General features: G+C 45.4%; 1 protein-coding gene across 2 annotated transcripts in view; it reads left to right on the forward strand.

Moving 5' to 3' along the window:
• GPLD1 (glycosylphosphatidylinositol specific phospholipase D1) overlaps positions 1-26,101 on the forward strand; it is an 833,365-nt gene that overhangs the window by 236,498 nt on the left and 570,766 nt on the right. For both annotated transcript variants that reach the window (XM_069218887.1, XM_069218885.1), the window contains exon 4: positions 8,688-8,785. In XM_069218887.1, coding sequence (XP_069074988.1) covers positions 8,688-8,785 — 98 coding nt within the window. The remainder of the gene's footprint in view (positions 1-8,687; positions 8,786-26,101) is intronic.

A 26,101-nucleotide genomic window follows, 5' to 3' on the forward strand; every position in this document is an offset into this window, starting at 1 on the left:
CAGAACTCTGCGACACCCTGCTGCACTTTTTCCACAACCAGACATATACCATCTACAAAAACTTCGAACTACAACCCACCAACCTCTACAACCTCCTCGCTACCACTTATGCCAACTCCAACCACCCACCCACCACATGGGAACAGTTCACCATCATGAACTCCTTCCACACAGGAGTTTACACAGACCTCAGTCCCCACCACTTTTTCAACCTCGGGAGCAAGAAAATCAGCATCAAACTCGCCTCTATTTTCAGCACATTCATCACCATGGCCACCTTCATGAAGAATGGAAGCGCACAGAGGTGATATCCTCCTGAAGGAAACCCTCGTCAACCCCAGCAAACTCAAGAACTACCACTCCATCTCTCTGCTCCCTTTTCCCGCCAAATTCCTTGAGAAAGCCTTAAACTGCTAACTCACGGAACACCTGAGAGCAACGAACTGCTGGACTTCTCCCAGTCCAACTTCCACAACAACCACAGCACTGAAACTGTCCTGATTGCTGCCACTGATGGCATCAGAACCCTCCTCGACCAGGAAGAAACAGTGGCCCTGATCCTCCTTGACCTCTCAGCAGTGTTCAACACCGTATCCTGGCGCACCATTATTAAGAGACTTCGTTACATGAGGATCCAGGGAGACACCATCAAATGGATCACTTTGCGCCTCACAGGAAGAACCCAGAGAATCTGACTATCATAAGTCACCTCAGAACCAATGACCATCTTCTGCATTGTCTCCCAAGGCTCAACCCTCAGCCACACCCTTTTCAATACTGACACGAAGCCCCTGACCAACATCGTTAGAACCCATGGCCTCAACATCATATCCTACACAGATGACACTCAGCGCATCCTCTTGCTTTCAGAAGACCCCTCCACAACTGGGGCATACTTTCACAAGTGCATGACGCACGTTGCCGACTGGATGAGGAACAACTGCTTAAAACTCAACATAGACAAAACTGAAGTGCTGATTTTCCGAAACAATACCGCCCCTTGGAGCAACTCCAGATGGCCCTCCAAACATGAATGCTTACCCATCTCAACAGATCACACCTGCAACCTTGACATCATGCTGGATAGCAAACTCACCATGAAGAGGCAGCTCAATGCAGTCTCTTCTGCCTGCTTCATCACTCTTCATATGCTCTGGAAGACCTTTAGATGGCTCACCGTCAACACCAGGAAAACCTTCACTCAAACCCTGGTCACCAGCTGCCTGGGACATGGTAACACACTCCATGCAGGAATCTCCACCCAACCCATGAAGAGACTCCATACACATCACCCCACACCTCAAGAAGCTCTACTGGTTCCCGGTCCACAAGAGACGCCAAGTCAAAATACTGATACACGCTTACAAAGCCATTCATGACCAAGGACCAGCATATATCAAACACTCCCTAAACTTCCACCAACCTTCCAGACACCTTAGACTTGCTGCCCTCACTCACATCCCCTGCATTTGCTGAAGCAACAGCAAAGGACACTCTTTCTCCAACTTCGCTGCCAAGTCCTGGAACAACCTTCCCCTTCACAAACAAAATACAAAATCCCACATGTGACCAAAAAACACCATTCAAATATGTTTCAATTTTTGGATTTATCAAAAATAAATTTATTCAGAAAAAAGACGAAAAGGATTATTTCATACCTTTCATATACATTTCACATAAAAACACTTTGCAATGTACATGTCAGTTGTATCTACAATAATAACTTTTTACCACCCCAATATCACACTCCACTTTCTCATTCATGCACACAACACACATCCTCTCATATCCTCCAATCATTCCCATCCACATGTAGCATACACAATGGGAAAATATCTCAAATATCTGCTGTTGTGGTGTTGTGGACTGGAATCTCTGGGATTTCTTGAAAAGACAGTCAACATGCATTTCAGTGGTTAAGAAGGAATGACAATCCGCCTTCCTCAGGACCACAAAATAAAAATAATGTAATTAAATGGGCCAACATGGGGTAGCCGTGAGGAGCAAAGGAGGTAATGCGTTGGTGTTGATCCCAAGTATTTAGGTAATGCATCGAATGGAGGCGATGCATCACACAGTCTGCAATGTGATGCTCCCGATCCTCGCAGCAGAGGCAATGCACGGGGTCGACTCCAATGTGGTGTCCTCGATACTCGTAGCTACGGTGATGAGTCGGTGTTGATGGAGATGCTCTGATTCTAATCAGTGCAACTGCGTTTATGCACAGTCTCTGGCAGTTGCATCACTTTATACCCACTTCTAAGGGCCCAGGGCTGGTTTGGCACCACTTAGCAGGGCATTTCTGGCAGCAAGCAAAGTGCAGGTGCTATTGGTGATGATGTGGAAGAATTTTTTGTCCCTGAGACTTCAGAAGCACATGATGCAAACCAGACAGCCCTTAAAGTCAGTCTGTTTTCAAGTGAGATGTGTCCAGTCCTTCCCCAGCAGGGCCAAGAGTAGCAGGCAGCAGGACAGCACAGCGGAAAAGCAGTTCTTCCAGAGCAGCTGTCCACAGTGGCAGTCCTTATAGCAGCATGTCAGTCTTTCCTCCTGGCAGTATTCTTCAGAGGTCATGTAGTGTACTGAGTTGGTAGGGTTAGAGGTCCAGTACTTATACCCATGTATGTATAAGAACGAGAGTAAAAAAAAACCCTGTTGGATACATTTTGGATACCCCTGTTTTCCTGGACACTGGGGGGAATATTGCTGACATCAGTCTATGAAGAGCTGCCACCTTGTAGGTGATATGGGTAAAGGGTGGGGCTAAAGGCTCTGTTGTACAAGGTGAAGGGGAGCCCATAGGTGAGCCCTAGCCTTTTGTATTTCTCTTAGTACAGTTTTACTTTGACTCATGAAAGCTAGGTGCATAAAGCTTGCATCTCTTTGTGTCTTTGTTATGAGTGCTATAGGTTGAAAAAAGTAGTGTCTAAAAAGTAGACTGAAGAGGACACTGGAAAAAATAACCACCCTAAACAGGTTATGAATGTGGATACATATCTCCTGTCTGCTATTTCTGTATAAAAATGGCACCTCACTGACCTATATGTTGTTACAGTTTCAAATTATCTATAACCAAGGAAAGGAGTTCATGGCAGGTTACTTGGGGGACTGCTGTGCAACCTGAGCTGTGTCAGCCTAACAGCTAGGTTCCCAGAGGTGAGGGATATCACCTGAGTCTTAACCTTGCTGGAAGAGCAGTATACCTGACCTGACACACCTAGAAGCCTACATACTGAAAGACGGAAGGAACAGGAGAAGTAAGGTACAGGGTTACCCCACGCTGATGAGGCTTCGAGCAGAAAAGAACAATGAGACAGACTGTGTACCCTAATGTCAGCAAGTAACAGTCTTTCCAGCAGCAATTACATGCAAGAACCATAACAACTCAACCTGAAGAGTGTTGAAGCCTAGTAAGGGCTGTTGTTACAAATGGGGTTTTTGGTTGGCAGTCAGGTTACCCCCTGTCCAAGGAAGGACCCTACTCTAGTCAAGGCAAAAGAGAAACACACTTAGTCAACCCCGGCTCATCCCCTTGGCACAAGTAGGCAGGCTTAACTTCAGAATCAAATGTGTAAAGTATTTGTACCAACACACACAGTAATACAGTGAAAACACTACAAAATGGACACCACACCGTTTTAGAAAAATAGGTAATATTTATCTAAATCAAACAAGATCAAAACAACAAAAATCCAACTTACACAAATTAAAATATGAATTTTCAAAAGAATAAGAGTCTTACTCCATACAAAACAATGCAAAATTTTGATTTCGCACAAAGTACCTGGTTAGCGTAAAAAATAAAGCTTCACAGGCGAGGGTGCATAGGAAAAGGCAGCGATGTGTCAATTCCTTCCTCGCAAGGGAACCGTGTGTTGTTTCTTCTCCGGTCGAGTCGAAGATGAGTCTTTTTTCTCCCTCGCAAGAGAGCGGTGCATCGATTTCCAGGCGGGGCACCTCGAATCCGCGCAGAGTCCGGTTGTCTTTGACTCCCAGGGATGATGCGTGGAAAATCCGGTCACACGGTGTTAGAAAACTGCACTGCATGGGGTTTGCGTCGTTATCAGCAGCCGCAAGCGGGTGTTGTGCATTGCTTCTCCAGCCGTGATGCGTTGATCTCCCAGCCGCGATGCAGGTGGAGCATTGATTTTAGCTGAGAAGCCGGCGGCCGACGTTTATCAGCCGCGTTGCAGATGGTGTGTCGAAAATTCCCCTGCACAGAGTTCTGTGTGTCAGCTTTTGTTCTAGCAACTTCACCTTTCAAGGGCCCAGGTACTGAAGAGGACACCACTTGGCAGGGCAGGAGTCTAAGCAGAGAGTCCAGGTGCTGACAGAGGAAACCTTTGATGACCCTGAGACTTCAAAACAGGAGGCAAGCTCAGTTCAGCCCTTGGAGATTCTTTACAAGCAGGAATATACCACAAAGTCAGGATTTTGTTCCCTTTCATAGGCAGAAGCAGGGACTGCAGGATAGCCCAACAAAGCACAATGACAGGCAGGGGCAGCCCTCCTCCTCAGCTCTTCAGCTCTTCTCCTTGGTAGAGGTTCCTCTAGGTTCCTGAAGTGATCTTAAGAAATCTAGGCCCGTATTTATACTTTTTGACACTAAACTGCGCTAACGCAGTTTAGCGTCAAAAAATTTTGCGCCGTCTAACGCCATTCCGAAGCGCCATGCGGGCGCCGTATTTATGGAATGGCGTTAGCCGGCGCAAGCAGACCGGCGCTGCCTGGTGTGCGTGGAAAAAAACCACGTAGACCAGGCAGCGCCGGCGTAGGGGGAAAATGGCGCTAGGGCGTCTTAAAATGGCGCAAGTCGGCTTGACGCTAAAAAATCGTCTTAACCCGATTAGCGCCATTTTTTCGACGCCCAGACGCCATTTAAATAACTCCTGTCTTAGTAAAGACAGGAGTCATGCCCCCTTGCCCAATGGCCATGCCCAGGGGACTTCTGTCCCCTGGGCATGGTCATTGGGCATAGTGGCATGTAGGGGGGCACAAATAAGGCCCCCCTATGCCACCCAAAAAAAATTGAAAAAAAACAAAAATTATACTTACGTGAACTTACCTGAATGTCCCTGGGGTGGGTCCCTCCATCCTTGGGTGTCCTCCTGGGGTGGGCAGGGGTGGCAGGGGGGGTCCCTGGGGGCAGGGGAGGGCACCTGTGGGCTCATTTTGAGCCCACAGGCCCCTTAACGCCTACCCTGACCCAGGCGTTAAAATGTGGCGCAAATGCGGGGTTTTTTGACCCGCCACCTCCCGGGCGTGATTTTTGCCCGGGAGTATAAATACGACGCATTTGCGTCGCCGTCATTTTTTTAGACGGGAACGCCTTCCTTGCATCTCATTAACGCAAGGAAGGCGTTCACGCTAAAAAATGACGCTCTTTGCCAATACTTTGGCGCTAGACGCGTCTAACGCCAAAGTATAAATATGGCGTTAGTTTTGCGCCGAATTTGCGTCGAAAAAAACGACGCTAATTCGGCGCAAACGGAGTATAAATACGGGCCCTAAAGTCTATGGTTTTGGGTCTACTACTTATACCCCTTTCTGCCTTTGAAGTAGACAACCTTCAAAGAAAAGTCTCTATTGTTTACAGGATCCTGCTTTGCCCAGACCAGGTCCCAGACACACACCAGGGGATTGGAGACAGCAAGAGGGCAGGCACAGTCCATTCTGGTGTATGTGACCACTCCTCCCTCCACTTTCGCACAGATGGGTCATCAGGATATGCAGGCTACACCCCAGCTCCCTTTGTCCCCCTGTCTACAGGGGATTCACAAACCGCCCAACTGTCAAAATGACCCAGACAGGGAATCCACAAACAGACAGATTCACTGAATGGTTTAAGCAAAAAAATGCCTACTTTCTAAAAACTAACAATCTAAAAACAAACTTCACTAAAAGAACTATTTTTAAATTGTGACTTCAGAGACCCAAACTCCATATGTCTATCTGCTCTCAAAGGGAATCTGCACTTTAATAATATTTAAAGGCAGACCCAATGTTAACCTATGAGAGAAATAGGCGTTGCAACAGTGAAGACTGAATTTAACAGTATTTCACTGTTAGGACATCTAACACACATCAGTACATGTCCCACCTTTAACATACACTGCACCCTGCCCAGGGGACTACCTAGGGCCTACCTTAGGGGTGCCGCACATGTATAAAAAGGGAAGTGGGTACACTTGCCAGGTCGAATAGGCAGTGCAGGACTGCACACAGACACTTCAGTTGCAGGCCTAAGCCATGTTTACAGGGCTACTAATGTGGGTGACACATCCAGTGCTGCAGGCCCACTAGTAGCATTTCTTTTACAGGCCCTGGGCACCTCTAGTCCACTTTACTAGGGACTTACTAGTAAATCAAATATGCAAACCCACAACCAATACAATTTGCAGAGAGAACACATGCACTTTAGCCATGGTTAGTAGTGTTGAAGTGCCCAGAGTCCTAAAGCCAACAAGAACAGGTCAGAAACACTAGGAGGAAAGAGGCAAAAAGTTTAGGGATGACCCAGCAAAAAGGGCCATTTCCAACAGCTGTGATCTGAGTCCAGCACAGCCTATATTAAGGAGTACTGCCCAGAATAAGCATGGCCTGTTCTCACCCTTAGTGCCCAGAAAAAACACAGTATGTACTCAACTGTAGCGCTCAAAAAAAGCACAGTCTGTACTAAGCCATGTTGTTCACAATAAGTTAGGCAGGTGGGCTGCCTTGTTGCTCAGAAGAAATTGGTTAGTGCTTGCCACACCACCAGTCAGAGATTGGCCTGTGTGTGGCCACACCGCCAGAAGGAGGTCAGCCTACCCACGATTGCACCAATTCTAGAGCACCTGCACACCTGTTTCACATTAGGAATACCCTAAATGAGTATCACTGTGGGATGTTGTTGTCGTTAACACAACCCCTAACTATGGTACTGTTTCAGCAGGCCAAGGCTGGTCCTGTATCCGACCCGGGCTACATCGCAGTTGCCCTGATTTTTCAGATTTAGCCTGGTCTTGTGCGACTAGATAACAGTGGTTGGCACTTTATGCTTCTATGAACTACAAATAAAGTTAATTCTTTAAAAATTCATATCTCAACTTCTACTGACTGGCTTTTTATCATTTTGGTCTTGTTCTTTTATAGAAATATAATCTATCTTTCTAACCTGATATGGAGTCTTTTGTGGTGTTTTCACTGGGTTACTGTTGCACAAATACTTTACACATTGCCTCTTAAATTAAGCCTTCCTGCTCTCTGCCAAGCTACCAGAGGGAGAGCACAGGTTAATTTATGATGTGTATCTTACTTACCCTGACTAGGATTGTGGTTCCTGCTTGGAAAGGGTGCATACCTCTGCCAAGCAGAAACCCAATTTCTAACAAAGAGAGTTTCATTGATGACCCTTTTTTAATGCTTTCTTCTTCCTGCTCCCATTTCAGGCTGCAGAGGTGCTAGCAGCCAGGACAGATGTAGGGAATCTATTTGAGAGCAGTCCAAACCAATCTAACATCAGTTCATTTCATCGTTGAGTCTCTGAGAATCTTGTATCTCTCCTTAAAGGTGTCTTTCCCAAGCCAGGGCTCCAGCTGCATTTGCATGCTGTCCCCCTTGGGTATTGCTGTCTTAGACCCAAACGCCCTCCTCAGGCTTTTTCTCTGGTACCAAATCTGCTGGCGCTCACCCAAAAAGCTGTGGGTGGCTCTCCCACTCTGTGCACTCAGAGCATATTCCTATTGCTAGCAGCAGTATGCTCCTCCAGTCCCACTCAAACATGAGACTCAGCCTTCAAAAACATTAAGGTACTGATTCAAAGTTGCATGTACTGGCAAAGCAGTAAGTTTGAATACAAAGGGGCATATTTACAAGAAAATGGCGCATCAGTCCAGATGTGCAACTTTTCTTGTGTCGACCCTGCCCTACCTAATGACACCATGGCTGAGCCACATTTACAATGTGGCACACGACGGCGTTCATTGGGACAATAGCATCAACATTTTTGACTCTATTGTAGCGCTTTGCTGCACTAGCGTCTAAGTTTTTGATGCTAATGCAGCAAAGCACAAATGGGTGTGTCATTTTAACACCTGCTCTGAGCAGGCGTTAAAAATGATGGAAAAAATGGCTAAGTAAAATTTTGTAAATTTCACTGCACCATTTTTTTGGGCCTCTCTGCGTCAGAACACCCCTGCATACATTATGCCCGATTCAGGCATAATGTGGTGCAATCTGTTGTAAAGTGGCGCCATGCAAGCATGGTGCCACTTTGTAAATACAGCACAGGTTAAAAGCCTCCTTAGCATAAAAAAATGAAACTATGGCAGCACAAGGTGGAGCTAGGGGCTTGTAAGTATGCCCCAAAATGTATAGCACGAAGAAGTCTCAAATCATCAAATAATATTACAACGTATTATTTGTGTCAGTTCTTTTTATGACTGACATGTTTATACATGCATTCAGTTTTAGACGTTCTCCAAGGTACCGAGTGCATCATTGTTACTCATTTCTGCTCTGGTGATGCACCCTAGACATTATAAGGTGGAACCCCGATGAATTCTTTGCATCACTTTTATCACGGCCACCATGTTAGTTGTGACTGGGAAACTGATTGCAACCAGCAACAACGTGATTCACATGGGGCATCTTTCGATGTGCTTTCTTTAAAAATAGATCAATGCTGTCGTGTTTTTCCTCTCTAGGGCGCTATCATGATGTTTCCGAAGACACTCACTGGGCACCTTTCCTGAACACCAGCGTCAATTACATCAGATCAAATTATCCACAGCCATGGGGAGAGGTACGACATGAGGCTGTCAGATGTTACAGTCATTTTACAAGCGCCAATGATTTACTATATTGAAGGGCTTAGCATGCTTCTCTTATGATATAACTCGTACATTACTTTTTTTATAGCAAATGTGTAGTGGAAAGAAGCTGTACACACAGATCATTTAAACCCTGGTGGGCTCGCCTGCCGTATTTACAGATTTCTGCCAGGTCAGCAGATTTCTTTCTCTGGAGTGGCTTGTAGGAAAGTAGCATCTTTCTTGGCATGTTACCCACAATTTCACATGTATGTCAGTATGTTTTTGCCTGTCTCACTGGGATCCTGCTAGCCAGGACCCCAGTGCTCATAGTTTGTGGCCTAAATGTGTATGCCTGTGTAGTACCTAACTGTGTCACTGAGGCTCTGCTAATCAGAACCTCAGTGTTCATGCTCTCTCTGCCTTTAAATTTGTCACTATAGGCTAGTGACTACAATTACCAATTCTAATTGGCATACTGGAACCCCCTTATAAGTTCCTAGTATATGGTACCTAGGTACCCAGGGCATTGGGGTTCCAGGAGATCCATATGGGCTGCAGCATTTCTTTTGCCACCCATAGGGAGCTCAAACAAACCCTTATACAGGACTGACATTGCAGCCTGCTTGAAAAAAAAGCACACGTTATTTCATAGCCATTTTCACTGCACTTAAGTAACTTATAAGTCACCTATATGTCTAACCTTCACTTGCTGAAAGTTAGGTGTGAAGTTACTAAGTGTGACGGCACCCTTGCACTAGCAAAGGTGCCCCCACATAGTTCAGGGCCATTTCCCCGGACTTTGTGATTGCAGGGATGCCATTACACGCGTGCACTACATATAGGTCAGTACCTATATGTAGCTTCACAATGGTAGCTCCAAATATGGCCATGTAACATGTCTAAGATCATGGAATTGTCCCCCCATTCCAAATTCCATGCACCCTGGGGGCTCCACTATGGACCCCAGTACTTCCAAACCAGCTCTCTGGGGTTTTCTGTGCAGCTACAGTTGCTGCCACCCCACAGACAGGGTTCTGCCCTCCTGGGATCTGAGCAGCTCAGTCCCAGGAAGGCAGAACAATGTATTTCCTTTGGAAGGAGGGTGTTACACCCCCTCCCTTTGGAAACAGGTGTTACAGGCTTGGGAGGGGTAGTCTTCCAAAGCCTCTGGAAATGCTTTGAAGGGCACAGATGGTGCCCTCCTTGCATAAGCCAGTCTATACCAGTTTAGGAAACCCCAGACCCTGCTCTGGTGTGAAACTGGACACAGGAGAGGTCAGTGACTACTCCCCTGTCCAGCACCACCCCTGGGGTGGTGCCCAGAGCTCCTCCAGTGTGTCTCAGACCTCTGCCATCTTGTTTTCAGAGGTGTGGGGGCACTCTGGGGGCCTCTGAGTGGGCAGTGCCAGCAGGTGACGTCAGAGACCCCTCCTGATAGGTGCATAACAGGGTAGGTAGCCAATCCTCCTCCCAGGGCTATTTAGGGTCTCTCCCGTGGGCTTCTCTTTGGATTTCGACTTGCAAGAACCCACCAGGGCTACCCTGCACTTCTCTCTTCAACTTCAGACAAGGCTCAACCGCTGACTGCTCCAGGATGCCTGCAAAACTGCAACAAAGTAGCCAGAAGACTACCAGCGATATTGTAGCGCCATTTCCTGGTGGTGCATGCTCTGAGGGCTGTCTGCCTTCACCCTGCACTGGAAGCCACGAAGAAATCTCCAGTGGGTTGACGGAGTCCTCCCCCTGCTCCAGCAGGCACCAAACTACAGCCTTACCGGTACTCTGGTTCCCCTCTCATCCAGAGGAGCGTGGTCCCTGGAACCCAGGTGGTAGACCCAAGTGACCAAAACTGTCAAGAGATCTAACTGTCAGAATTTGGAGGAGGTAAGTCCTTGCCTCCCCTTCCCAGACAGTATCACCATGCACTGTGTGATCTGCAGCTACAAGGGCTTTTGCGCACATGTCCAAGAAATACTGCATGCAGAGCTGAACCTAGGTCCCCAGCACTCCATCCTGCGATGCTCAGCTCCCTGAGTTGACCTCTGGCGTCGTGGGACCTCTTTGTGCAGTGTTGAGACGACCGCTGTGTTCAGTCTTCTTGAACACCTGTTGAGGACTCCTGCGGGTGCTTTCCTTCTTCCAGCTGGCTCTCTACGTTTCTGAGGGCCCTCTCTGTGTCCCCTCCTGAGTGGCGACATCCTGGTCCTTCCTGGGCACGAGCAGCACAATTTTTCTTCAACCGTGACCTATGCGTGTAGCAAGGCTTGTTTGCAGTATTTTGCCAAGGAAATCACCCTGCATCTGCCAGCATGTCATGGGACATCTTCTGCACAAAGCAGAACCTCCTACCTCACTCCGTTGGTGCAGAACCAACAACTTCTTCCAACTGGAGGCAGCCATTTTGCACCTTCATCCGGGGTTTAGTGGGCTCCTGCCCTCCCTGGACACTTTAGCGACTCTTGGACGTGGTCCCCTTCCTTTACAGGTCTTCAGGTCCAGGAATCCGTCTTCAGTGCTTGGCAGTCTTGTGTGGTCTTTGCAAAATCCTCTATCACGACTTTAGTGTGTTTTGGGGGAAATAGTAGTACTTTACTCCTGCTTTCCTGGGTCCCGGGGTGGGGTCTCCTCTATACCTTTGGTGTTTTCTTACACCCCCAGTGACCCTCTACACACTACACTTGCCTAGGGGTGTATTCGTGGTTCGCATTCCACTTACTTAGTATATGGTTTGTGTTGCCCCTAGGCCTATTTCATTCTGTTGTGTTCTACAGTGTTTGCACTACTTTCTGACTGTTTTACTTACCTGATTTGGTTATTTGTGTATATTTTGTGTACGTTACTTACCTCCCAAGGGAGCATATCCACTGAGATATTTTGGCACATTGTCACTAAAACAAAGCACCTTTATTTTTAGTAACTCTGAGTATTGTCTTTCTTATGATATTGTACCTATGTGATATAGTGGTATTGCAGGAGCTTTGCATGCCTCCTAGTTCAGCCTTGGCTGCTCTGCTATAGCTACCTCTATCAGCCTAAGCTGCTAGAACACTTCTACCCTCTACTAATAAGGGATAATTGGACCTGGTATAAGGTGTAAGTACCATTGGTACCCACTACAAACCAGGCCAGCCTCCTACATGGCTCCTTTGGTGGGACCTTTTTTTTATCAAAAACAGAAAAACTGGAGGCCAGTCCACCATGTCATGGGAGCATGGTGGACCTATCAACACTTTTTAATCTTCTGACTACAGACTACAAAAGGAGGGGTATGTCTCTGGAACATGAAAATGCAGTTCACCTGACATCGTGGGTGTCCTCTCAGAGTGCATGGTGGACATGTCAGTATTTTTCCTGTCCACATCTGCCAAGGTGATTCCAGACAGGAACAAACCTGGCAGAAATGGCGTCGGAAGTAAGCCCAAGACAGAGTGGTCCTTCTGGCTCCATGTCCACCAGTGGGCAACCCTCAGTAAGGGTTTTCCTGATATGGTATTGTCATCAGACAAACTGCCATTCTCTGTCTTTAACTGAAGCAGGAGATGCAAGAGGTGGACTATCGAAACATCTGCCAATTTGCGGGGGTGGATTTGGTACCACTCATATGTAAATAGGCCCTCAATGTTATTCCCAAGGATAAACCATTGTGAATGGACTTTTTTTATGAGTGTTTTCTTCAAATTACACTGAAGAAACGTAGGGCCCCCACTTTCACCCCTGGGAAATGAGGAATTAATAGATGCTACACAAATTTTATCTTGGGGGATGCAAAAGAATAATACATTCACTGGACACACTTTAAAGGCGTATGAAGGATATCAAATAACTAAATCATATTAAGTTCAATAAGGATTATCAGTAGATAATTGGTTTGAACTGTATTAAGGACCCTTTGCTTCTACAAGGACGTTAAGCTCAAAATAGAGCAACTAGATGAGACTGCACAAGGGCTTCCTTCTTTGATTTTATTGATGGCAAAAGGCTTGCAGCAATATATTAACATTCCAATTCACAAAAAAATGAATTGGTGATGCACAATAATTCATGTATCCTGTTTACTTTATGTAACACAGCAATATCATCGCCATCCATTAAAATTGCTCCCAAGCAATTCCTGCATTATTTATTTCTTCAAATTGCGTGATCCTGACTGACTCCTCTTGAGTACTGCACACAAGTCCTTGGTAATCACAAAAAAAACCTTACTGCTCTGCGTTCACTATGGTTGCGGAAACAGCACAAAGACCCATATTTACTAAGCCCTTGCGTTGCCAGTGTGTCACACATTTAGCAGCGCACATAGAAAGAGGAAAATGTGTCTGAGAATTGCTTTTGTGCAGGAAGGCATCCCTTCCTGCAGGAAAACAATCATGTCTGTGATGCAGGCCCCCTTGCACCATGACACCAGGGTATCTGCATTGGCGTTAGGCAGCATACAGTGAGACAGCTTAGATTTTTATGCATCCCCAGATTTACCAAAACTAGTAAACCTGAGGATGTGCCAAAATCCCACATCTACCCAGGGGAGGCACAATGAGGAGAAAAATCTTTATTTCTCCTCTTTTTTCCTCTTTCTATATGTGTTGCATTCTGCAGCACACATAGAAAGAGGAAAAAGCCTCCCAGGATTGTTTTTGTGCAGGAACAGAGATTGACCATCAGAATCATCCCATGCGCCTTGCATTTTCTCCTTCTATTGTAGCAGAGAAAGTCCACAAATACTTAACTTTTCACTGACCGAAATTCAAGTGTCTATGCACTTTTTTTCCATTTTGAGCCTAACTCTCATCTCAAATGCTCCCCAAAGAGAAAGGCTCCTCTCATAATGATCCTTCAAAGAATTTCTGACTCAGGCCCCAATAAAAGTGGTAGTCAGCAAAGAAAAATGATTAGGGCCTGATTTATATGTTGGCGAGAAGGGAAATCTGTTGCAGGGGCAATGGAGTTTCTTCCCCACCAACATAGTGGTCCAAGCGCCAGATTTATATATGGGTGGAACTTAAGTTTGGCCACAAACAATCTTCTCCAACAGCACTGCAGAGTAAGGGTTGTCAGAGGTTGACCTGTCATTCCAGCCACCTAATTTAGATGGGTGGAATGACAGGTCAGCTTTCATTGCTTGTCATCGCCAGGAAAACCCTGGAGGTAAGGGGCAGGCAAAACTGCTAAATGTTCTCCTCGCCATGGGAGAAGACTCCCATGGTGAGGTGAGCACTGCATTTTTCATTTTCAAAAAGAAAATTCTGTTTTGGGGTTTTCTGCTTGAAAATAAAAACAGAAACCTGTTTGGTACAGGGCTCTGTCCCAGTGACTAAGTACTGCACCAAACAGAAAAATGCATTCACAGGAACTACTGTAATGGCAGTTCCTGTCAATGCTTTGTAAATAACTGCTACCTTGGCAGTCATTTATAAATCAGGTAGGCGGTCCCGCCACCTGGGCAACGGAGTATTTTACTCCGTCTTCTTGATGGAATAACAGGTTGTCTGCCCAAATATAAATCAGACTGTTAGTCTAGACTAATAATAAACGGCCTGAGTTAGAACTTGGCAGACGTGTTTCTCCGTCACAATGGTGACGGATATCCCATCTGCCAAAATCTATATCCCCATTCAATCCTATGGGATTTAGATTTCGACGGACGGGTTATCCATCACCATTGTCTCGGAGTAACCCATCTGCCGAGTTCTAAATCAGGCCCAAAGTAATTTATAGTTATAATAGTTAGGAACGTCTCTAAGAAAATGAGTAGAAAACTTCATGGTGCTCTTTTCGACGAGTGTGATAAATACCCTGCACACATGCATTAGATAATACAAAGGAATTTGACATGTTAGAATACATGTCAGGTCATCTACCATTGGAAGCTCTTACTAGCTGTTTACTTCTATTCACCCGCCTGACAGACAAAAAAATGCCTACATAGACTTTAATTGAGTCACCCACTTTTCAAACTTTTATCACCCTCCAAAAAAGTGTTCATTCCCCATTGACCTTTTTTCCCCAAATGTATTTATTGGCATTTACTGTGAATCACCACATAATGAATAGGATACAATAATCAACATGATCATGAGGTGGATAGATGGACACCCCTCATGAATTCAACATTAACAATATTTTGGTAGCAGGCCATACATTAACATGAGACGGGTAGCAAACAACAATGAGAGAAAGAAGGATAGGATGACAACCTAAAGCAACATATTGTGCCCTGTTGTGCTGAGAATTAGTCAATGTGTATATCACAGAGTAAAAAGAAGCAAAATAGTAACTTTGGAAACCCTCTGACGACACTGCCACTTGTGGGACTGTGTGGACGTGGGCAGCCAGAGGATTCTATCAACATATGAGTACATGTTAAAGATGATTCCAGGGAGGGGGAGGAGAGAGGGTGGGCCATACCCTTTTGTAATTGGCCCAGGAGAGTGCAGGGTCTCTTGTTGATGTCCTGTGATCAAATGTGTGGAGGAGGATAAGTGGGCACAATCCTGTTAGCAGCCCAGTCCATCATGGGAGGCAACACAGTCTGGGGGGTTGGATTCATTCTGTCTCACTCCCCATTTTCCTTAATGGGATTATTCTCTCAAACCCTTATCTACTGAGGCTTTTCTACCCTCATGCGTAACTGTGTTTTAGTGTTTGGAGCACTTTGCCCTTTGGTCTGCATTACATTTTTCCACAAAAGACATCCAGGCCATATTTGCATAATTTTTATTTTCCACATCTGCCATTTTTTTGTGGCAGAAAGACACCATGTTCTCTTTGGGGTCCCTGAGGGATCCTATGTCTCCCCACCCTAGTTTAACATCTATGTTCAACCTTTGATTAAGAAACTGACCGATAAGGGTTTCAATTGATTTATCTCTACAGATGACTCTAAGATCCAACTACATTTGGAGGACTCTATCTAGAACTGGATGAGGAACACATGCTTAAAACTAAATGCAGAAAAAAACTGAGGTGGTACTTTCTAATAAGAAGTTGAGGGCCAGATTTACAAGACTCTTGCTCCCCTTAGCGTCACATTTCCGGCAATTTTTTTGGCCACAAATGTGACGCTAACAGACCACTACCATAGTGTCATATTTAAAAGATGGTGCAAATTAGGTTTGTGCCACCTAGTAAACCCTTTGTGCCACATCATGCATAATATATGCATGATGTATGCAAAGGGGGAGGGGTTCCCTCAATAGAGGGTCGTTAGAAATGGCACAGAATCTACAAGATTCCATTTCGCCATATCTAGGGTAATTTTTAACGCATAGCTTGATTTCAATGGACCTCCTAATTTTATGCTGAATTGTTATTCCTTTATTTTTACGCTAATCCAGTATATTATTACAATAGAGCACAAAAAATGACGCTATTGCCCCTAACATGCGCCATGGTGTGCCACATTTTAAATACTGCATTACCATGGTGGCGTTAGGGGACGCAAGAGGGTTGCAAGAAAAGTGGCGCATCACTAGTGATGCACCAATTTCTTGTAAATATGGCTCTGAATCTTAGGCATGGCCTATACTGGCCCCATGAGCTGGGCTCATTACCAAACCCCTTAAAGTTGGCTAAATGTCTGGGGTGGTTATAGAGTCTAAGCTTTCAATGAAACCCTGATTCTCATCAGCGACATCAAAATGTGTATTCATATTGGCAGAGATCATAAAGAGTGGTACCTTTTTAACATGCTCTCAAAACAATGATGGTGACTTTAATTGGCTCAAGGCTACATGATACTGCTAGCGCACCTGGTCCTTAGTAAGTAAACTTACAAGGGGATGCGAATAGGTCGATGAACCTTTTGATTCGCATGGAGTATCCTAGCTACGGTGTAACCAAACTGCATCAATAATCCATACACAAACCAATAACCAATAAGCAAAACATTAGTCAACAATTATGAAAAACCACAACTCAGTATATGTTTAACAATTTTATTTCCCTATTGTATACTAAGCCATGAGGTTAATTCAAACATAGTCAAATTCACTCAACATTAATTAATTAGTGACCACCAATAACATCATCTAATCAAAACTTGAGAAAACATGCGTTCTAATGTCTCAACGTAAGCCAATGACGATGAATATGTTAACATGAGTAGCAGAGTTCAGCAAATCAGCCTGTCAATCATTTGTCACCATTTTTGTCAACGTCTCAGAATAAGAGCCCTACCTAACCCAGATTAGCATTAGCATGTGGGACTTCAAGCGAAAACAGTTTAGAACATGAATTAGGAAAAATATCTAGCTAGGAGAAAAACTATAAAACAGTGCAGTTGGTACCTAGAAAGAAAAGGCACAGATAGATAATCAGTCACATTGTCATAGCTACCTATCCACGGTATGAATCAGCAACAAAGTCAGTCTTCGTCTTCAGGTCATCAATCAATCAGCATCACATCAGGCTCTCAAGTGCATGAGTCCAAAGACAGAGGTGGTCATTACAACCTCGGCGGTCTTTTTACAAGACCGCCGAGAGACCGCCGTGCGGAAGACCGCCAGTAGTGGCGGTTTGCTGCTCGGCGTAATATGACTGTTGGCAGCTCTCCGTCCTTTTTCGGATGGAGAGCCGCCAACAGCCATACTGGCGGGCGGCGTGGAAGTGGAGGTTGCTCCACCTTCACTGCCACGGCAACAGAACACCGCCCACCGAATCACGTCCTGTGATTCGGCGCGGCGGTGTTCTGTTGGCGGTGTGGTGTCGGCGGAGCAGCCCCCATGGCTCACGTCCCCTCCCGGTGGATCGACGGAACAGGTAAGTCGATCGTCCGTTAGGGGAGGGGGCTTGGGGGTGTTGTGTGTTGTGTGGGTGCATGGGGTTGTGCGTACGTGTATGTAGAGGGGGTGTGTGAGTGCGTGTATGCTTGCGGGGGTGTTGCGTGTTTTGGGAATGAATGCGTGTATGTATGTCTGCATGGATGTGTGCATGTATGTTTGTATGTGGGTGTGCGTGTCTGACTGTGTGTGTGGATGTAGGCATGTATGTCGGTGTGTGTGTGTTGGTGGTGCCTGCGTGCGTGTCGTGTGTGTGTGTGTTCTGTGAAGTTGGGGGTCGGGGTGGGGAGGGGGGCCCTGCCACCTTTGAGGGACGGCAGAGGTGGTGGGGGTGTAGGTGAGGGAGTCAGGGTTGGAGACCCCTATCAGTGCCAGGGAAGGAATTCCCTGGCGCTGATAGTGCTTACCGCCATGAATTTCATGGCGGTTCCAACCGCAGGAAATCCACGGCGGTAAGCCGGGTCAAAATACCGCCGGCGATATAGTGACGGCCGTCGGGCTGGAGACGCAGGTCTCCAGCCCAGTGGTCGTCTCCGCCCTGGCGGGTGCGGAATGGAGAACCGGCGGATGACCATGGCGGTAACCGCCATGGTCATAATACAAAAAAAAAGACCACCAGCCTGTTGGCGGTCTTACCGCCGCTTCTCCGCCTTCTGACAGGGTCATAATGACCCCTAGAATCTTGAATCTCTTCGGACGTCCACGCCTAACCTCGAACATCTATTCTCTCCATCGGTTCTCTGAAGTTTTTCCCCTTTGTCACGACATTATATTAAAGGCACCCAGCCTATCCCCCAATTCCTGATTTGTCAATTAGTCATGCGTTTATTTTCATAACCAATGGATAAAACACACCAAATCTATAGATTCTAGTATTTCATGATTATCAGACTGTTGATTGGTTCAATATACAATGTCCTCATCATCCGGCTTGTCAGGTATCAAAAACTTTGCATCTTCTTCTCCAGTCAGTGTCTCCATTGTTTGAGACCTGGGAAAGTACACCTCTCCAGCTTTATACAGTCCTTGTTACAATTATGATTCCACCGTCTCCTGTCCATCGGTTCGCACATAGGATTTTTGCTGAGCAGATTTTATTAAGCAATAAGCAGTTCAGGACATTAGCTTCTCTACATCATGCTAGTAATTCAGCTTCTGCATGAGGCCTGGCAAAAACTAGGCCACAACTTCGGCTAAGTTAACTCTACAATATAATGCAAAACATACGTTATATATATCAATATGACATACTACTACATTATTTTAATACATTTTCTATAATTAATTCATGTTATTCATATTATTAGTACATTTTGTGAATCTTAGTAGCCACTCTCCGAGGGCACATTTTCAAATGTACACATTATTTTCTACAATATTATTCTCTACATTGTATTATTATTATTCACAATGCATAAACACTCATTAATATTTCTAATTAACATATTGGCTTCAACAGTCCCTCCTCTGATGACTAAATATGTCATCACACTACTTTTCCCATCGATAATTTCACAGCTCGGTTTCTTCAGTATTTTGTCTCCTTCTCAAATTTTCCCTATAAATTCTTTCCCTGTTTCGTTCTTCCCTCCTCTGATTATTTTTAGACCTTTTCAATTTAATCTTTTGACACAATTTACATGAACCCCATAATCCTAATATGCAAGCAATCACAATTAAAATTCCTTTTATGATTTTTAATAATACCCCATTCCAAATGTTACTAAGCCATTTTCCCAATAAAGCAAATCCCTTTCCAACCTTTTCCAAAACACCAGGTTCCTTCAATTCCTTACTTGAGTTAGTCAGGTTAGTAAGTAAGTCTCTTAGCTCTTTACTATTGTTAGGGATGTATGAGCAGCAATGCCTAGAGTTAATCATTTTACAGACTCTGCCGTCCTTCGCTAGAAGGATGTCTAAAGCAAGGCGATTCTGAAGCGACATAGCTCTATCTGCAGCTAATTTTGTATCTATCAGGAGTATTGCCCCTGTAAAATTTGTCAGCATGTTATCCACAATAGCAGACAACTTCCTAATCTTGATTGAGTTCAGTATGACTCCCAGTGAAGGAATCACTGCACCAAATATATCTCCCACAATAGCAAAAGAGGATTCCCTCCTCTGTCGCTTATGATGTAATTCAGTCAATTTCGGAAACTTCTTTAAGTCATCTATCTGATAAATCTTTGGGAAAACTATCCCCAAATAACGTGTCCCATACCATCCTCTTGGAAGATGATAAAAAGCATTAAGGCCCATATTTATACTTTTTGACGCAAAACTGCGCCAACGCAGTTTTGCGTCAAAAAAATTAGCGCCGGCTAACGCCATTCTGAAGCACCATGCGGGCGCCGTATTTATTGAATGACGTTAGCCGGCGTTAGCCGCCGGCGCCGTCTGGTGTGCGTTAAAAAAAACGATGTACACCAGGCAGCGCCGGCGTAGGGGAAAATGGAGCTTGAGCGTCAAGAAATGGGGCGTCAGGTTGAGCCAATTTTTTTGCCTCAACCCGATTTGCGCCATTTTTTACGACTCCCAACCCCCATAGAAATGACTCCTGTCTTAGCAAAGACAGGAGTCATGCCCCCTTGCCCAATGGCCATGCCCAGGGGACTTATGTCCCCTGGGCATGGTAATTGGGCATAGTGGCATGTAGGGGGGCACAAATCAGGCCCCCCTATGCCACAAATTTTTTTTTTTTAAATACTTACCTGAACTTACCTTAATGTCCCTGGGATGGGTCCCTCCAGCCTTGGGTGTCCTCCTGGGGTGGGCAAGGGTGACTGGGGGTGTCCCTGGGGGCCTGGGAGGGCACCTCTGGGCTCCTTCAGAGCCCACAGGTTCCTTAACGCCTGCCTTTTGCAGGCGCTAAAAAACGGCGCAAAAGCGGCCGTACGTCATTTTTTTTGACCTGCCCACTCCCGGGCGTGATTTTTGCCCGGGAGTATAAATCCGACGCACATGCCTCGGAGTCGATTTTTTAGACGGGAACGCCTACCTTGCATATAATTAACGCAAAGTAGGTGTCCACGCTAAAAAATGACGCTAACTCCATGGACTTTGGCGCTAGACGCGTCTAACGCCAAAGTATAAATATGGAGTTAGTTTTGCGTCGAAATTGTGTCAAAAAAAACGACGCAATTCCGGCGCAAACGGAGTATAAATATGCCCTAAGTCCACAAATATAATACATAAGAGGAATCGCAGGGTCCTGACCATTCAACATAAAAGTCTGTTTACTCTGAAACAGAAACACATGCCTACATTCACTCGTTCCAACAAATAAAGTGTCAGTGCGCGATTTTGGCCTATATATACAAAGCTTCCATTCATGTAATGCATCTAAAGGTAATTTCCCTTGCGTCTTAATTGCAGTGTAAGCATAATAATGCTTGTAAGTGCTCTTCTCTAAACCTTTTTCTAATTTCTCTTATAGTGCTTTCCTCCTGTCATCAGTTTGCTCTATAAAGCTTTTTTCAAAAGGTGTAAGCAAGTATGTGAGATTATTCTTATGCGCATAAGCAGTTCCAAATGTTAGTGTAGGCTCAAAGAATCTTCTGACTAATACTATATCATGATCCTTAGCTATTCTACGCAAATACCTAATAATAGGAACAAACAAAAACACCACGTCGTAGTTAGAGTAAAAATACTGTATATACTCTTGATTATAGAACCTTGTTATTAGCAGACTACAGCTTATTCCATAGGTTAATGGTAAGCTGTGGTACGTAGCTCCTTCCTCTACTGACGAAGGAATTTGCGTACACACAAGACAATCCCTTGCATCCATCGTCTCAACATATTCACTCAACAAGCAATAGAAGGCGTAAGAAGAAAGCTCTCCTTGAGCATCAGTATAATCATGCACATTTTTCTCATCTAACTTAAACCTCTCTAAAGCCGTTAGTGTAGTAGTTTCAGGAACAGAAGTACGATTGGCTTCTTTCGTATCAAGAACAGACATTCCCACAATCACTACTATAAACAAAATCCCACACAAAATCGCCAATACAATGCTCATATATCTACAGTGCCTAGCATCCCTAACTTGAATATTCAACTCAGCCATGATCTGTAAAGAATCACAAAGCAGGGGAAACTCTCATATAAGTGCAGTAAAAAAATCAAAAATAAGGAAAAATTCTTCTCTCACAGTTCAGTCTCACATCCAGGAACCCTTTTCCTTGTCAAAATCGATCAGCAGCTTGTCACATCCAGTTTTATGTCAAATCAAGTTATCAATGTCTCTTTTGGTTTCTTTTTCAACAGTCTCTTTAAGTATTTCAAATTGCTCAACAATTCAGCTTCTTGTTCACCTTCAGGTTACATCAAAATACTGACTTGGAACCTCTCTATCAAAACAAAAGGACATAAACTTGTGTTGCCATTCATTAGTAGTTGCATACACCCATTCAGGACCTGCGTAACGCCGACTTGCTATTCTCTTTCTTTTTAGCTTTCGATCACCACTTTTTTCTCCTCCACTCAATTCTTCTTTTCTCGTGGTATCTATTTCTTCCTCTATTGTTTCATTTATGATTACTGCCTTTCTTTTCTCTACTTGTGGTTCAGGCCAACTATCTCCTTTTCTCAATACTTCGGTTAATATTCTTCTCAAGATTGGACTTTTCTCCTTCTCCTTTTCTATGGTGTTCTCTCTGGATGGACCTGCAACAGGCTCAGGAGGAGTCGGATCACCTTGACTTTGCTCCATCTCAACTCCCTCTCCTTTGTGGTCTGGCACTTGCTCTGTTTGCTTTTCTAGCACCATCTGCTTCTGGGAGAACCCCAGCTGAGCTAGGTTCTCCTGCTGTATCCGTGGAGATTGATTCTTCCACACCCTCCTGTAATTCTTCACTTTCATCTCTTACAGGGGTCATAGAACTATCTTACACAAGCTCTCGTTCAATTTCAGGCTCTCTTGGTTCTATTTTTGGCTGAGGTGCAACAACCTGTTTCACTGTTGTTGGTGCTCTCAACAACACTTCTTCATGATCCAGTGGACATGCCACCTTCTTCGTATGACTCGCGTGAATCCAGTTCCGAAGTCCTGCACACTTCACTGCTGTCGTAGTTGTGAAGACCACCTGGTAAAGCCCTCTCCAGCGTGGCTCTAACATGTCTTGCGAACATGTTTTCGAAAAACGTCCCAGTCACCGGCTCTCAGATTGTGTCCTGGAGCGTGAATGGGTGGCAGGGTAGTGGCCTGCCCCTGCTGAGAGAAAGAGCAAACCACATCAGCCAGATCCTTGCAGTAGTCCAACACCATATCATCTGTAATGTTTACAAGTGCATTTGCTGGAACTGCTGTTAATCTCATTGCCCTGCCCATAAGGATCTCGTCGGGGATAGCCCTGTCTTCCTGTCAGGTGTATTTCTCATCGACATCAGCACCAAAGGCAATGCATCTGGCCATTTCAGATTCGTAGCTGCACACATCTTAACAAATCTGGATTTCAAAGTACCATTCATTTGCTCCGCTAGTCCTGATGCTTCAGGGCAGCAACTACAATACAACTTCTTCTCAATGTTAAGTGTTGCACATAAGAGTTTAATCACCTCGTTATTGAAGTGAGTTCCCCTATCTGATTCTAAAGAGATCGGAAACCCGAAACATGGTATCAACTCCATAAGCGACAATTTTGCTACTGTGAGACTGTCATTCCTTCTTGTGGGGTATGCTTCAATCCAATAACTAAAAATGCATACAATCACCAACACATACTTCAAACATCCACACGCAGGCTTCTCAATGAAATCCAATTGCATTCTGCTGAATGGACCTCCTGCTCTTCCAATGTAGCTCAAATTCACCACTGTCCCTTGTCCCACATTTAGCTGCTGACAGATTATACAGCGACGACATACTGCTTCTGCTGCCTGCCTAAACTTAGCATTGAACCAGTCAATCTTGAACAACCGAACCATTGCATAGCTCCCAATGTGGTCCTGCCCATGATAATACCTGGCCATTTGTGACAATAAACTATTTGGCAGGACCATGTGACCTTCCTCAGAAACCCATATCTCATCAGGCCTTTGAACACATTTCAGTTTAGATCAAAGTTGTTTCTTCTCTTTCTCAACATTATTTTGCAGTGTTTTCAACTCTTCCAAAGTATCAATCACTTTCAATGCAAAACTTGTACATGTATTATCTTCTTCTGACATCAGTTCCCACTTGTCTTTGAACGATATACGGTTCAATGCGCAAAACCTTGCGACTTGATCCGCTTATCCATTTCCTAGTGAGATGTGGTCTTGTGACTTTAGATGTGCACTGCATTTCACCACAGCAATTTCTTCAGGTAACTGTATTGCATACAGCAGCTCTTTTATTCTGTTGCCATTTCTTACTGGTGTACCAGTAGAGGTTAGGAAACCTCTTTGCGACCACAGCTGATCAAAATCATGGACAATTCCAAATCCATATCGGCTATCTGTATAGATGGTAACTTTCAATCTTGCAGATACATGGCACGCTCTAGTAAGAGCTACCAATTTGGCTACTTGTGCAGAATATACACCTCAAAGCCAAGAAGCTTCTAAAGTACCTGTAATTGTGCACACAGCATATCCTGCGCTCAATGTTCCTGTACCATCTCTGAGACATGAGCCATCGACAAAGACAATTTGGTCATTTTCTTCCAATCGAGTATCTCTGATATCAGGTGTGGGTTTTGTGCATAACTCAGTTACCTCAAGACAATCATGCTCAATGTCTTCTTCTTTTTCAATTTCAACAGTACCACATGGAAGTAATGTTGCCGGGTTCAGCACTGTCCATCTTTTCAATGTTACATTTGGAGCACCTAGAATGCTCGTCTCATATCTTGTCAGTCTGGTACCAGTCAAATACTGTGTTTTTGTACTTGTCAGTAAGATCTCAACAGAGTGAGGTACCATTACCGTCAAAGGGTATCCCATCACTACTCCTTCACACTGTGAAAGGCTTTGACCAACTCTGGCAACTGCATGCAAACAACCTGGTAAGGCTGCTGCAACTGGGTCCAAGGTAGCTGAAAAATAGGCTACTGGGCAATAAGCACCTCCATGGACCTGTGTCAAGACAGACAAAGAACAAGAATCACATTCATGACAAAACAATATGAATGGCTTTGTGTAATCAGGCATTCCCAACGCTGGAGCCCTGCACAAACTCTCTCTCAACTCAGTCAATGCCTTCATCTGAGCCTGATCTAAGGTAATGGGATCTGTAACATCCTTATGTGTCAGCTGCTGCAATGGTTTGGCAATCTCAGCAAAATTTGGAATCCATTGACGACAATAACCTTCCATTCCCAGAAACATTCTGACATCTCTCTGTGAAGTTGGGAGACTTCTCTGCAGTATCATTGTAATCCTTCCTCTTTGACCCCTTCTCAATTTGGTGTCCCAGATATTTCACTGAGTTCTGACAATACTGTAATTTCAGTGGTGACACCATGGCCCTCATTCTGACCTTGGCGGGCGGCGGAGGCCGCCCGCCAAAGTCCCGCCGTCAGGTTACCGTTCCGCGGTCGAAAGACCGCAGCGGTAATTCTGACTTTCCCGCTGGGCTGGCGGGCGGTCGCCTTCAGACCGCCAGCCAGCCCAGCGGGAAAGAGGCTTCCACGATGAAGCCGGCTCGGAATCGAGCCGGCGGAGTGGAAGCTGTGCGACGGGTGCAGTTGCACCCGTCGCGTATTTCACTGTCTGCGCAGCAGACAGTGAAATACTTGTAGGGGCCCTCTTACGGGGGCCCCTGCAATGCCCATGCCAGTGGCATGGGCACTGCAGGGGCCCCCAGGGGCCCCGCAACCCCCCCTACCGCCATCCGGATCTCGGCGGTCCGACCGCCGGGATCTGGATGGCGGTAGGGGGGGTCGGAATCCCCGCGGCGGTGCAGCAAGCTGCGCCGCCGCGGAGGATTCAATGGGGCCGCGGTACACTGGCGGGACCCCACCAGTGGTGCCGGTCCGACCGCGGCTTTACCGCCGCGGTCGGAATCCCCATTGGAGCACCGCCGGCCTGTCGGCGGTGCTCCCGCGGTCCTCCGCCCTGGCGGTCAAAGACCGCCAGGGTCAGAATGACCACCCATATGTCTGAATTTTCCCAAGTGATTTAACAGGGCAATCAAGTCGTACTTACACTTGTCCCTTGTTTTGGATTCAATCAGTAAGTCGTCAATGTACTGCACCAGAGTCAATTGGTAGGGCAATTCCAATGACTCCATATTCTTTTTCAAAATCTGATTGGACAAAGACAGTGACTCCGTATATCCTTGAGGAAGCCTGTACCAGCTGTAGACTATCTAAGAGATTGAAACTAAAGAGAAACTGACTATCCTCATGAAGAGGCACAGAAAAGAAAGCTTGCAACAAATCAACCATTGTGAACCATTCTGCATCGCATGTAATCTGAAACAATATTACTGCTGGATTCGGCACCACAGGACAACACGTGACCACCATGTCATTCACTTTTCTCAAGTCTTGCACAATTTGTACTTTCCCACAAGGTTTCTTCAGGCCCATTATCAGGGAATTA

This window comes from Pleurodeles waltl, chromosome 2_2, assembly GCF_031143425.1.
Source record: "Pleurodeles waltl isolate 20211129_DDA chromosome 2_2, aPleWal1.hap1.20221129, whole genome shotgun sequence".
NCBI classification, from domain to species: Eukaryota; Metazoa; Chordata; class Amphibia; order Caudata; family Salamandridae; genus Pleurodeles; species Pleurodeles waltl.